Source organism: Crocodylus porosus, unplaced genomic scaffold, assembly GCF_001723895.1.
Source record: "Crocodylus porosus isolate Cpor-Errol unplaced genomic scaffold, CroPor_comp1, whole genome shotgun sequence".
NCBI lineage: Eukaryota > Metazoa > Chordata > Crocodylia > Crocodylidae > Crocodylus > Crocodylus porosus.
This window is the reverse complement of record NW_017728943.1, coordinates 82,684,310-82,699,601: the sequence shown is the minus strand read 5'-3', so window position 1 is coordinate 82,699,601 and position 15,292 is coordinate 82,684,310. Positions and strand designations below refer to the sequence as shown.

General features: G+C 44.7%; 1 protein-coding gene across 1 annotated transcript in view; it reads right to left on the bottom strand.

The window, feature by feature from the left end:
- Nucleotides 1–14,059, bottom strand: part of FAM98A (family with sequence similarity 98 member A) — a 26,449-nt gene extending 12,390 nt beyond the window's left edge. The window contains exons 1-5 of the mRNA XM_019549699.1: nucleotides 13,962–14,059; nucleotides 13,750–13,846; nucleotides 9,030–9,178; nucleotides 6,121–6,255; nucleotides 2,897–3,081 (exon numbers count right to left, since the gene is read on the bottom strand). Coding sequence (XP_019405244.1) covers nucleotides 2,897–3,081; nucleotides 6,121–6,255; nucleotides 9,030–9,178; nucleotides 13,750–13,802 — 522 coding nt within the window. The 5' untranslated portion in view covers nucleotides 13,803–13,846; nucleotides 13,962–14,059. The remainder of the gene's footprint in view (nucleotides 1–2,896; nucleotides 3,082–6,120; nucleotides 6,256–9,029; nucleotides 9,179–13,749; nucleotides 13,847–13,961) is intronic.
- Nucleotides 14,060–15,292: the final 1,233 nt, after the last annotated feature.

Genomic DNA, 15,292 nt, shown 5'->3' with positions numbered 1-15,292 from the left:
GGCGAGCACCAACCAGGGGTCGGCAACCACCCACAGGCACGACTGGCAGTGGCAGCAGCGGCCAGCAGTGATTGTCAACCACCCACAGACGCCGCCAGCAATGTCAGCAGCGGGGTGGCAAGTGGTGACTGCCTGCAGGTGCCACTGACACTGTCAGAAGTGCCTTTTTGCAGGGGGTGCACTGCCACACCCAGGAGGTGCACATGTACCCCTTACACATCACCCCGATACACAGCCAAATTACTGAGCGAAGAGATTGAAAGTACAGGTCCCTCCAGGGTACAAGCCCTTGTAACCGATAATGCAAGTAACATGAAAGTTGCATGGCAAATATTAAAGGCAAAATCACCTCATTTAGTAGTATTTGGCTGTCTTGCTTATGGGTTGAATCTTCTGGCAAAGGACATAGTAAGTGTGAATACAACGAAGACAATATTGGTAAACTACAAAGCCATTGTGAAGGTATTCAACAATCATCATGTTGTTAATCAGACTTTGAAGAAATTAAAGAAAGAGAAGCAGTGGAAGGAAAGTGCACTTTTATTGCCGGGAAAAACTAGATGGGGCTTGGCTACAAAGGATTTACATAGTTTGCTGTGCACAAAGAACTGTTTGCAGTGTGCCTGAACAGATGACACAGTATGCCAGATTATTCCCATGAACATTTAGAAGCAGATTCTTGACAATGATGTGTTCTGGGTTCAAGTTCAAGGAACATCCAATTTGCTACTACCAGTTTCAGTGGTTACCAAGAAACTTGAAGGAGTTTGAACATCAAGCCATTCAAATATCCCAGAAATATTCAGATAATTGAATGAAAATCTAATTGAGTTTTTGACCTCCTTCACCTCTAACCAAAAAAGTAGTAGTAGTAAAACAAATGGTTACTAAGAGATCTGAGTTTTGCTCTCATCTAGTTCATCTGGCAGCAAATTTTTTGGATCCCCAACACAGAGAACAACGTTTATCAGAAGATGAATTATCTACTGCTCTTGATACAATTATGGAAGCAGCTAAGGATGTCCCCAACATTGATGAAACAGCCATGATGACAGACATTGCTGAGTGCTGCGCAAAAGAAAAACTTTGGAGCAAAGACATCATTTGGCAGGCAGCAGAGAATATGTCTCCTCTCACATGGTGGAAGGGATACTGTAACACCCAACTGCTGTCCAGGACTGCTCTAAGGATCCTAAGCATTCCATCAACAGCAGCTTCTTGTGAATGTAACTGTAAGGCTTGCAGGTCAATCAAGACAAAAAAGAGCAATAGCTTAACAAATGAATGCACTGCTAAGCTTGTTTCTGTTTCTCAAAATCTCTTGCTTCTGGAGAATCAGTCAAAAGCACAACTAATGAAGAAGATGCAGTGTGATGATAAGTTGCCCTTGCCCATAAACTCACTGGTAAAACCATCCTTTAACGAAAGAGAATGTGGTTCAAATAGTTCTGAATCAGATTTGCCTCAATCTGATTCTGAAATGGAATTAAGTAGTGCAAGTGATACTACAGATAGTGACAGTGAAACTGCAGGTGCTGCGATGACCTCAGTGGAAGAGAGTTAAACTGTGTTGAAGTAGATGAGTGGACAACCACAGTTCTTTGCGTGTGCTAAAATTAGTGTGTCAGCAGTTTTCAGCGCCTTCATTTTTTAAGGGAAGTACATGTTATTGTGTATTGTCTTTACATTTTTACAAGCATTGCAATAATAATTTCTTCTCACATAAAGCTTTGAATTTTTTTAATATAACATTTAAGCCACATTAAGTGCGCTGTATTTAATTTTTTTCCTAATCAAATACTACAGTTCAAATACTTGTGGTTATTAGGACATAAGATTAACATGGGGGAATTTTTTTAGTTTTGTTTACTAAATATAAGTTAAAAAAACCATACTAAATCAGATCATGCTCTATTTCGCACATTGCAAAAAATTCTGGAAAACCCACATCTCTGGTTCCAAGGTAGAAATCCACAGCAGTGTAAGAAGTGTTCATGTTCTCCTGACTCTATCATCTTATGTTTTTCACAAGACCATCTATCCTCTCCTAAATGGTACTACTGCCAGAAAATGTTTATTTAGAGATTTATTTCCAAGTGAGCCCTTTAAGGTATAGCTAAAGAATAAACTGAAAAAGATTAACCAAAACTCTGCTTTGGAAGTGTTTATGGAAACTAGTAATTGCACATACTTTAAAAAAGCAAGCAAGTACATTTTGTTGAACTCTCTTGCTCCACTCCCTCCCCACACACACAGACAAAACCCCCTTGTGATTGATATCTGAAATGCATAAGGACACAACTTTCCCTTTATAATCAGATTCCTCTTTTTGCTTGGGATTTTCAAAGAAGAGGGAGAGCACATTTAAACCTAACAACTATAAAACTATGAAACAAAGAGGAAAAATGAACTAAAGCCACAAAAAATGGCAGGAAATTCTGCAAAAGATATACACGAGAAAGTAGTGCTAATATTTTTAAGTGACTAGATTTCAAAGCAATGGGTTTGTCTAAAAGGCTTAAATGTAAGTAGTATTTACAAATAGTGTTCTCAACTTCCTTGCCAAGACATGAATTCAATGTTCTGTGCATCTTCTGTAGCAGGTGATAATATTAAAACCTCAGGCACTACAAGGAATACAGCACCCTTCATGGCATTGTCGGCAGTGGCTCTTGGACAAGATGCAGAGAACTTTGCCTTCAGATTTTGGCATGGACACAGCCCTCTAGTTCACCTTTGAAAATTCTTTGACTCACAGTACATTCTGTAAACAATATTAAGTCTCTCCCAAAGCCTAGAAGTGTTTCATAACTCTGCAATCTTTCCCTGGAAGCAGAGTTAAGTTTCAATGAAATATTGTATGTATATATTTTAGCTTAGTTACTTTAGATCTTACCTTTTTTTCAATTCCACTGAAGAACTGGAACATCGTTATGTTGGCTGGAGGCTTGGACATGCCCAAAGCAATACATATGCCTTTTAGCTCCTGAAAGACCTCGCTGCCTCCTCCTTCCTGGGCTTTTTTTGGAGGGGCGTTCACACACAGCATTCTGGCAGCTTCCAGTTCTGAGATGAGGTATGCTGGGGTAAGAAAATTTGATTGCAGCATAAGATGCAGCCATATCAAGTATCTACAACTAATGAGCATTTGCACCTGATCAATGTACACCACAAACTGAGTACTTTAGGAGGAACTGAGGATGCAAGTTTAGAATCCAACAAAAGCTTGAATTTTAAAAGATTACAAGGTCAGAGATTAGGATCCCAAGAGAGTCAGTGAAAAGAGGATAGCTCCGACATGCAGGCAGTTTCAAGGTGCGAAGCACTACAGCTCCACTAAACTATTACACACGTCCAAAAGAGTACAACTCTTTCCTTTCAGGCTCTGCAGAAGGAGGACAGTATATTGGGAAAAAGAAGGAAGCAGAGAGAGGAGATAGCGCAATGAATTAGAGTTAGAAAGAGCTAGGACTCTGCAAGTCTTTTGTCAAGAAGTAGGGGGACTGGAGAAAAAGCAGAAATGAAAAACTGCCAGGGAAACAAGCACTGGAGGTTGTCTAAGCAACTGAAGAGCCAGGCTGACTGGAAAATCATTACAACAATCAGTTATTCTTGGCGAAGGGAAGAAATGTATTATGGTCCAGATCCTTAAACGATATTTAGCTGCCCAATTATCATTGACTTCTGTGGGAAGTTAGGCACTTAAATACCTTTAAGATCTGTATGTGTGTCCAACAAAGAAAGGAGTTTGCCATGCTTTCCCCATCAAAACAGCCTGGGCCTGGCATCATCAACATGGGACAGTCAGCAAATATCCAAACAAATAATAGTAAGTGTCAACAAGTTTGCTTATGATCTATATACATTAATTCAAGCTTCAAAGTACAACAGCAAGCCTCATTGAACAGTGTGATTTGCTGAGAGCAAGTCAAGGGACAGGTGTGTTTTGAAATAAGGTAAAAGATTTGTTAATAATCTAAACTGAAATTTAATTCAAAATATCTGTCCACAGTATTTTAGACATAAGAAGTTATCTGGATCCATGATTTAATCAGGTCGAGCACATTCTCCCTCTGACCACTGGAGTACAAAAACTTAAATAATAATGTAACATTCACATCTTATCTTAGTACAACATTAATCTGCAGCAATGAACAGTTGATAATCTGCAGCATCAAAAGTTGATAATCTGCAGCATCAACAGCAAGGGGTGAGGGAGAAAAAGACTTCTCCAGGCAAAAGTGTCTATACCACGTTGAATAAGACATTTTACAACTGTAAGGGTTAAAAACTAAGATACCCTTTGACGTGTAAACCACTGGTGTTCACAGTGTTCCCAACTTCCAGTACCTCTGAGACTGCTCCTTGACCTCACAAACAAACCAAACCTGATTTCAACATTCAGTGCTGCTACTCAGAACGCTCTGAACAGCAAGGAACTAAAGAAAATGTCAGCTTCACTGCCACTGCAGAAACATGTACCAGTGCAACCCATAAGGGAGGATGACACACAGAACTGAGGCTGGGACAGGGAAAGGACACCCTTTCACCATTCCTCCAATGGCCGGAGACTCCAATATTAGTTTTGGAAGCGTGAGAGGGAAAACATCATGTTCAACCATTCCAAATGCCAAAGCATGGTAGGGACTTCAAAACAATCATGTGTTTACTAGGTATAATCAGATACAAGAGGTGAAACCACTGAGTAGAAGCTGATGCATCCAACTTTGTTGGGATGCCAACATGCATGCTCCTGTATTTGGTAGAGGTGCACCGATACATTGGTCCCATATGAGATCAGCACTGATACGAGGAAAATTGAGAGCACTGGCAATTGGCTTTTTTTGGTTCACGTAGCCAATACTATGGCCAATAAATGCCCTGTGCATGCGCAGAGCTGCAGCTCAGCATGCAGGCGGCCTGAAGCATAGCCCGGCAGTGTGGAGAGCAGCTGGGTCTGGCTGGTAAGTCTGCTGTGGGGGAAAGGATGGGGATGCAGATCAAGGCCCCCGCAGTGAAGGAGGGAGTGGGGCTGGTGCTGGGGCAGGCGCAGGCTCTGCCCAGCCAGGGTGGGGCTCAGGATGGAGCATTGGCTCATCTGGAGGGCATGAGGGGGGGCGGTTCCCACTGCTGTATGTGACCCAGGAGGGTATGGGGAGCGTGTGCCTCCAGATCTGCACGCAGCGAGGGTAAGCTGCCACTGTAGGCTGGGGCCAGAGCCAGTGCCGGGCTCTTCCTGGCTGCACTCAGGGCAGGCAGCAGTGCTGGGATCAGGGGTTGGTGGGGGCTGCAGTCACCCCAAAATTTGCTGTAGCCCCCTTCCAGTGCCACCACCACCTGCCCCAATCACAGTCCCAGCCTAGGCACCCCTGCCAGAAAGAGCCCAGCACAGCGCCAGTCTGCAGTGGTAGCCTGCCCTACCCTGCACACAGATCCAGAGGCACACGTATCTCGTGCCCTCCTGGGGTGCGTGCAACAGCAGAAGCCCCCACATGCCCCCTGGACAAGCCATGGCTCCATCCTGTGCCACACCCCACCCCAGCTGTTCAGCGCCTGCCCGTGACCCAGCCCCACTCCCTCCCTCACTGCAGGGGCCTTGATCTGCACCCCACTTCCCCCACATCAGATTTACCAGTCAGTTCCCACTTCCATGCTACGGGGCTGCATACTGATTCAAATCTGATATCAGCCGATATGGCTTGTTAAAAATCAGCCATTGGATCAGTCCCAAAAATCTCTACTGGTGTACTCCTAATATTTGGGGGATTTTGTACAGAGAGATTTAATGGATTCTTCACCTGTGCATTGCACCCACCCAGAAAATCTCTTCCAAGCAGAGACTAGCTAAGAAGTGACTGGTAAGTTTTTTAAGACCTGCCATGACACAATCAGAAATATTAACATTTTGGCCTTCTTTTGAATGGGATGGAAAATATGTAGGTAAAGTTGTAAGAATTACTATAGCAGTTATTTATACTTTGTAGTAAACAAATACCATCCCACTATTTTACCCCAACACCACCCCACTACCAAAACAAAAAGGTATATGAATCCATACACACACACACACACATATAGTATGTATATCAGGCTTTCATGCAAGTATCCCTTTTGACTTACTGAGCAGCAGGACACAGTTTTTCTGATTGAGAAGGCGTTTTGTCACATCCCCTGATGTTAGTGACACATATGGACAATTCATTTCTGCCAGCAGCCCACTCGCTTCAAGTTGGAATTCTTCTGCTTCATTTGGACCTGAAGAAACGCAACTTGGGCAGTTAAAATTTACAGCTCCTGGTGTTGTGATTAGAGTTATGCAGGAAAAGGAAAAGTCAGGGGATGATTTGGTTAAGAATTATGACTACACCAAGACATTATTTAGCATGAAAACACTGTTGAGGGTGTAAGGCTCTGGCTAAGAGGCTGAAACAAAGATAGTATGGTCAAAGTGTGGAAAACACAAGAGAAAGAAAAGAAAAGGTAAAAATCAGAACAAGTAAAAGTGATCAGCTTGAAAGGTATAGCATTAAGAGCAAAGCAGACAATTTAAAATACCAATTGACCCCAATAATTAGATTCTAAGCATGGAAAATTGTAACAAATGTATAAATTTTCCATGTTTAGAATATAAGTTTTGGAGGGCTGTCTTAAATGAATTCCCTCCCACTGCTGCAGCAGGTGACAGGAGTCAAGTGGCCTGACCCCTGCCCCTTGCTGCCCGTTCCATTCCTCCCCCAAGTCACTCCCCCCCGCAGTCTGCCTGCCCCCTCACCTGGTACCTTCACATCCCACATCTACCCCTGCAGACCCTGTACCCCCTGCTAACTGCTCCTCCTAGGAGACTGGAACCCGTCTTACCTGCCCCCTGCCATGCATGCATCCCTGACACATGCCCCTCCCCATGGTGCTTTCACTCCTGGGCACCTGTCCCCCAACAACTTACCTTCCCTCTCATGCCATCTTCCCCTGGCTTGAGCCCCCTGCTTCCTGGCCCTCCACAACCCCCACCTACCCCACCTCCACTTACCTTTCCCTTGTAGCTATGCTCCATACACCCTGGCTGGAACAGATGCTGCCTCCAGCCCCAGCCTGGCCATGCACCAACTGTTGTAGCAGGGGAGCTGGGGCCAGAGTTGCTGTTGCCATTGCATTGCCAGTCTGGGCCCAGAAGTAGCACATGCTCTGTGTTACCTGCCAGAATAGGGCTCCAACAGGAGTCAGAGCTGCAAGGGAAAGGTAAGCAGTGGTGGGAAGCAAAGGAACATGAGGGATGGAGGGGAAGCAGCTCCAGCCTTGACTTTGGAGCCTCTGTTGTCCCATCTCCCCACCCTTTGTACTTGAATTTAAGACTAAGGCTTTCCCCTGCTACATGCTGAATGGAGAAAACATCGTCTTAGATTTGAGTAAATACAGTATATGCACAGTAAAAGGAGAGTTATAGGAAAGAATACACTGATGAGAAGGAAGACATTGATGGGAAACATTGCAAAAAAATGCAGGGAAAAAAGTGTGAGTGGAAAAACTACAGGATATTCAGGAGAAGGGAAAAATGCATTTAGAAATACTAAGTAGGTTAGAAATAGAAATTTAAAAGTGTTTATGTTTTTAGGACTCCACCATCAGTTCGTGATTTTTCATTTCTATATTTTTTTAAATAACAACAATTCCCTTATATTGTTTTGTGTAATGTCTTCCAAGATACAAATCAGTGGGTGCTTCTATACTAGACATTTACTGCAAAGTAGACTCATTAGCTTTGTAATCACTGATGTTTACTGCACGTGCGGCCGCAGGAAACTAATGAACTCCACAGCAGGAGTACTAATGAACTTGTAAATACAAATATTATCCTGGCAGAGAAGATTTTTTTATTCCATAGCACCACATGTGTAGATGCTAACAGGGCTGGCTAGGGCACAACGGTACTTCAGTGTGGTGGCTGCCTGCCAGGTAGCCCCACAGTGAAACACCCTCGTGCCCCAGCCAGCCCCTCTGCAGCATGCTAAGCTGAGTCAGAGCAGCCCCAGGCTGGCAGGCTGACCGCTTTTGGCCCCCTGCCAGGCCGGGGCTGCTCTGACTTGACTTAATGTGCTGCGGTCCTGGGCACACATGCAAATGCAGCACCCACAAACAATAAACTCCAGTGTGATAAGCACCGGAGTTTATTGCTCCTTATTGACATGTACATGTAGGCAGTGAAAATTACTGCACAGACTAAGAAATAGAAAAGTAATGAAAAGACTAGGAAAGGTGTGTTAGTGGTCAGCAACACAAACAGGTAAAAAATCGTAAGCAATTCTACATATTCAGTTCCTAGACATATGTTTAAAGCTTCTGTATCTGGAATAAAAACCTACCACTTTAGTTTACAGAATAGTATGAGTAGAGCTGGATAAAAAACCACAACCTAATTGTTCAAAACCATAAGTTGCAGTTTTTTGTTGGGTGGGGAGGGGAGAAGGAATTCCTCTACCAAAATTAGAAATGAAAAATTTCAAGTTTCAAACATCCTTCTCCACAAAAAACATTTTATACTTCAGTCTTTGCTATTTTTTTTTTCTAGAATCAACAATAAATAGGAGGCGAGCCAATGCTCTAGTCACTGGAGTATTCCATCTGGAATTGTAAATATTTCCTACATCATAACTTCACACAGAAAACCTGGAAAAATTGAGAAATTATAATAGGCAAGAATGTTCCTCCCTCGCCACTAAAAAAAAAAAGCAATTCAAAAACTGATCAGATTACATTATATGAAAGAGCAGTTACATGAAAAGCTAATTTCAGTCAACTGCCTGTTTACTGAAATTAATCAGCCTTTACCCACAATCAATTCAGCCATTGTTGGCTGCTTACTAGGCTAGCTTGAAGAATGAGATGGAAAATATCCAAAGCTTAATGGGGTTCAGACTGCCCTCTATGACACGGCTGATTTAGCAATTCTGTCAGCACACAGCTTTATACAGGAATACATATCTAGAAAAATGTATCAGTTACACATTTCAGTTCTCAAGGCTGTGGTTACTTACTGTTTGTTGCATGCACATTTTCCTCTAGTTTACAGAACAGCCTTAACTCAGATACCAGCCAAGCACACAGTTTGGTAAATTCAGGGGAGGTGGCCCCATGGGACGTGGCCTGAGTCAGCGCTCCATCATCCAACAATGGGCCTTTGTAGCTGACATGTAAAATAAAAAAACAACTTAATGAGCATGTTATTACTAAATCCTGCTGTAGTTTTTTCCCCCCTGTAGATTGTGTGTGTATAAATGAGGGACACACCTAATTTACATTTAAATTTTCCCTGCATCTTCAGTACTTATTGTAATGTCATGCATATTTGTGTTCATATGAAAAAGTCACATTAAAATAATTAAGCATACTAAGCTGTCCTTGTATGTTATTCTATAGATTACAGGACACATGGTCAAAGCTACCACTTCTTAAATCTTGATATTCTGAAGAATGCTACCACAATATGCAGGTTTTGCTTCTCTTACCTATTGCAAATATGATAGCTTATTGATCTACTACTCCTGCATTTCTGAAGTATATTATAAAGCACTAATATGAGAGATGTTACAGTAATTAACCTGTCAACAATACATTGCATTTTTACTTCCCCACCCATCATTTCTGTCATATATTTACTGGGTAGCCAGACAAAGCAAACAGAATAATGTGACATGTATTTTATGCAAGCAACCAATAAAGCAAAACTTATTTTCTGTTAAACAATAACTTTTTAAGATACCTCCTAGAAAGGTATATAACCATTATGTTTCTGTGCGCAGAAATATGCAAGGACTGACCTTGATCCATAAGTGGATACAAGAAGTGGATACATTCGTCTGATATTGGATCGGCACCGATATAAAGAAAACTTTCTGCATCAGAAATTGGCCCGATGCAGCTGATAATTTGTTCGATAAATACCCGCACATGCATGCAGCCACAACACAGCACACAGGCAGTGAGGAGCAGAGTCGGCAGTGCGGAGAGCTGCCTACAGCTGGTAAGTCTGGTGTGATGGGAGAGGAAGGGCATGGGGGACATATCAAGGCCCCCACGGTGAGGGAGGGTGTGGGGTTGGGGCTGCCCAGCTGGGGCTGGGGTAGGCATAGGACTGAGGCACAGCTCATCAGGGGGCCATGGAAAGGGAGTGGGGTAGCTCATGCCACTGCGCGCAGCTCATTTGGTGCTTGCCTGGCAGCTCCTGCCACTGCTTCTGCCACTTGTCCAAGAGGGCATGAGGGGGTGCCCCCAGAGCTGCACATGGTGGGGCAGGAAGGGCTGGGTTCTTCCTGGCCAGGCAGATCAGGGGCACACGCTGTCCCCCACTCCTGCAACAAGTGGCAGGAGTCAACAGATGAGCACTGGACAAGCTGTGCGCAGCAGTGTGAGCCACCCCCTCTCCACCCCGCTTCCCACGTCCCCCAGACAAGCTGCACCTCTGTCCTGTGCCTGTACCAGCCCACAGCTGCAGCCCGCCCCGCCCTGCCCCATGCATATCTGGGGGGCACATGCCTCTCCCCACCCTGGCTGGTCAGCACCTGCCCCTGCCCCAGCCCTAGCCCCATTCCCTCCCTTACCACAGGGGCCTTGATATGCCTACCCCACACCCCTTTCCTCCCTTTCCACCACACCAGACTTACCAGCTGGACACGGCTCTTCAAGTTGAAGAGCTGTGTATTGGAAATCGGATCACCACTGGCCAATATGCATCCTTAAAAATCAGCTAATTGGTATCAGCCCCAAAAATCTCTATTGGTGCACCCCTAATGGATACAACCCTACAATGAGAGTTACACATATTTCACAGCTGAATTTAAACTTTCCCTAATTATCTATTGGCTTTACAAGATGAGTTTTCAGAGATGGAGAATTCCATCTGCCCTTGTAAAAGTACAAATTATTGTTTTTATTCTGGTAAACAGTGTGGTGGGCCATTTCAACACATGGACCCAGGATGAAAAGGGATAAAAGAAAAATCACACCCATTTAAAGCTATCCTGATAGCTCTAAAAGGTAAACTCTTGTGTGAGTGTGGACTCAATCAATTCAGTCAACTCTTGACAGGTGTCAGAAGTGAGAGATCTGTCATCCAGCATACTGAAGTGTATGCTGTTCTGCAAAACTTCACTCATAGTGCTTTACTCAATGTGTAAAGCTAAACAAACAAAAGGCTTGTCTTAATCACATCAGTTAGCTCAATTTACCATACTCAAGTTATTTCACTTAAACTAGCCTAAACTCAAGAAAGAGACCATATTGGAAAAAAGAAAAACCCTCCAGCTACAAAGTGGTTTGGTTTAGCAGCACAGCATGACTACATTAGCAATGGATGAAGAGTTGAGGTGCAGCAGCCCCCACTGGCACTTCTCAGCTCAAGCCAACAGCATATCACCTTTGATCCGCTCCAATCTTCCCACCCTCCAGTTGAGCCAGGTGGCTCAAGTTGAAAGCACTGCTTTAGATGGAATTAATACTTACGTGTGGGGGGAGCTAAACTCAAACATTTACCTAGTAGGGCAGGTAAAAACTTTTAAGTGAAAGCATGATTATAAGACTACAAGAACTGACAGATGACCAAATATACTTGAAATTTACTAGCTTTGTTTAAAAGACTGAAGTCAAGAATACCCGCTCAAATCACTTAAAGGATTGGCAGTGGCAGCAGTTCAGGATGCCTTTATGGTTGGCAGCTTTCCTTTGAAATTTTGATCAGCTATTTGAAAAAAATAGAAGAATTCAAAACATGACAGAATAGATTTCTAGGCTCTGCTGGTGGTAATCTTGTAGATAGAGCATTATCCTGTGATATTTTGATTTATGGGAAGAAACCCAGTTTAAATAAACATTACGATGGCTACTGTTATACAAAAAGTAAAGACAAAGTTTTTACCTTGGACTCCCAGCACTGGACTTGGACTGCTGCCACTGCCAAAGTTATGTATAAACAAATTCTGCCTTTCATTATATTTGTGTCACCTCCCGTTCATTCTAACACTCAATGTATAGAATCAAAAGGCAGAAAAAAATGGCCTGGCATGTTGTAATAGCATATAGCAAAAGAAAAAAAAAACAGTTTGGGCCCTTTTTCTTTTCTTTATGATTATGAAACCTCAAAGTTTCTTTTCACCCTTCTATAAATAGGGTTTTCTTCCATTTTCCCCACTGTCTATAGCCAAGATTAATCAGAAAACTACAGAAGTGATGATATCACAAGAAGTAAGAAAGGGAAAGCTAAGCAATCAGGAAAAAAGGGAAATTGTAATCAAGAAATTTTTAGTGATTTAAAACCGTTTATGTTCCATTGACATCCATTTGACTTCAACATCAAGTGAGTACTTTGTAGCAAGGACATCCTTACCAGAAAGACAATTATAAAAGAAATAGTTTATAAGCTAAACTGGGATTTGGGAAACGCAGTATCAGTTCTCTAGTTCGCTGCAAATTTCCTGTGCAAAACATGTATTTCTATACCTGTTTCTTCATTTGCAAAATACTCTCCTGCTTCCAAAAAATACTGCAAGAGTAAGCACACTTAAGGTATGTGAACTGTTCATATAAATTAAACTATGGGTTGTTAGAGGATGGTTTAGGGATGATCCTGCCTCAGGCAAGGAACTGGACAAAATGACCTCTGGAGATCTCTTCCAGACCTACTTCTCAATGATTCCTACAACATACAACGTGTCTGAAAACCAGTTAAGCTCTCCTCAGTAACTCAAGTATGAAAAGAAAACAGATTGACTTTAAGAAATAAGTACTCCAAGGAAAACACTCACACATGCAACCAAGAGACTTCTCCAGGGGCTCACTCTGAGGCTTTCTACAGCCCAGTGAAGATAAAATGTGGCCCCTTGCTCTACCTGTGGCAGGTTAGGGCACTATGTCTAGTGGATGCATATGGGGTGGGCAAAATGGCGGATCCAGCCAGCAGCCAGACTCTACTTCCCAGCAGCCCCAACCCCGGCCAGTCTCCATAGAGATCACAGGAGTGCAGAGGCATTACAACGTGGGGCCATGACAGCATGGGGCTGAACATCTGGGGCTCTGCCCCAGCCCAACCTGGCCAGTGCTGTCGCATTCCTGCACTCCAAGGTGCTCCATGGAGACCAGCCAAGAGCCCTGTGGCCAAGGTGCATGGCAGGCAGGGAGCTGCTGCAGGGCTGGGATCTTACAGTGATGATATCACAGGGCAGGGCTGGGGTACAGCTGTGATCTGCTGCCTGTGCACACCTGCAATGAACACAGGTTTCATGGCCAGGGCATGCAGGCCAGACTCTGCCCACCCCAACCGAACCTCACAGTAGTTTGGCTATCAGGTTAGACCAGCATTTCCCAACCTGTGGTATGGGTACCACCAGTGGTACACAGACAACCTATTAGTGGTACCAGCTAGCTGATTATAATTACTCCGTATGACAAAAATTTGCTGGCAGGGTAGTTAAGGTCTTATAGTTTGAAACTGGTGGCATGCAATCTGTCAGAGTTTGGGAATCATGGGGTTAGACAACAGGTTTGCTAGAACAGGAATGACTGTCTCAAGCAAAGGGTTGGACCAGACGTGGGCTCTGGAGATCTCTTCCAGCCCTTCTGTATAATTTCTATACTGGGCGAAGTGAACAAAACCCAATGACGCTCTCCTCGATAGCTCAAGCGTGAAAAGTATCCCCAGGAAACCACCCGCACCCGAGAGGCTTGCGGGGGCTCTCTCGGGCCTGCCGCAGCCCACCCACCTACCCGAGATCCTCCAGCCCCTCCAGGATGTCGCTTTCCATGATCTCGAACTCCATGACGCTGCGGCTGCGCCTGCCCACGGGGCGCGGGGGGCTCAGACCTGCACGGGGGGGGGGCCACAGTCAGAGCCCGGGCAGTCACCCCCCTCCCCGTCACCCCGCCCCGCGCTCAAAGGGGAGGGGAAGTCCCCGCCCGGCGCCGCCGGCGACACGCACTCTGCTCAGGCCGCTACGCCGCCGACTGCCGGGCTGGCATGTCAGTGGGGGAAGGGAAAGGAGGCAGCAAGTCCCCAAACCCTAACCTCTCACCCGGCGGCGGGAGCTGCCCCGGGTAGTGCCTGACTCACGTGGCCTCCTTGGGCGCTTTTGCAAGCATTACCCACGCAGTGGGGTTTGGTGTTCTGGGGAATTGAGTGCACTTTTTTATTGCAGATTTTTATTTTTTTTTTTTAGCGCAGCGAAGAGCATCTGGAGGATCTTTTTCTCCAGGCAGCACTTTTGGCACCCTGAGAAGAAGGCCCCCGCTCCTGTGGAACCCACGTTGGAATGCACAGGGGCTGGCGAGGGAGCGGGCGAAGGGTCAAACTACATCAGATGGCGGGCGTTCGTCTCTCCTGTAATTCTGTAGGACTCCAAAAACTACCCGTCCCGGCATGCCGCACGCCACCCTGGAGGGGGCGATCGTTGAATCATAGCGCTCCGCCTGTGACGTCACACAACGCGGAAGAGGAGGGGCCGGTCGAGGGGGCGCGCTCCAGTCGGATTCCTGTGTCGTTCCGGCCTGGGGCAGTGCTGCCCTGTGTACCGTAATTATCGTAGTCGTACCATAATTTCAAGTCTTGTACGATGGACAATCAATAACAGTAGAAGCGTTCAAAATATGCTTTGGGTCAATCCGGTATCTTTTATTAGACCAGCTCAGGCAGTTGGAAAAATTCTTTGCAAGCTTTGGGGTACATCTGCAGTTGGTCTGTGCTCTTCCTGGATCTGCAGATGCTTCCTCAACCCAACCGTGTGCGCGTGTGTGTGTGTGTGCGCGTGTGCGTGTCCCAAAGCTTGCAAAGAAGAATTTTTCCAACTGAGTTGGTCTAATAAGAGATACAGGATTGACCAAAATCACTTTGCCTGCCATGTCCTTAGACCAACACAGCTACAACCTATACCAATAATTTTTGATGCAATGTATGCAAAACCCAAGTCACTCAGAGTCTTACCCAACTTTTAGGTTTGCTGTCAGTGCTTCCTTATAACTGCTTGCCTCAAAATAAAGAAATGCTTCAACTTTGATGACCCAGTTCTGACTCACTTGGTGTCATAGAATGACCAAAAAAAGTAAATAAGGTGGCTTATTTGCATTTTTTTCAGTGTATGATAGTTCAGCAAATACAATACTTTTGAGCTTCCATACTATAATTTCATATCTATGACCTGGCAACACTGGCACAGGGGAACTTCACCACTTTAGGCCCTGCCCACTGGGGATGGGGACACTGCTCTGCACTGCCCGACATGAACTCTGCCCTGAAGGACTGAGAGCCAAAAACAAT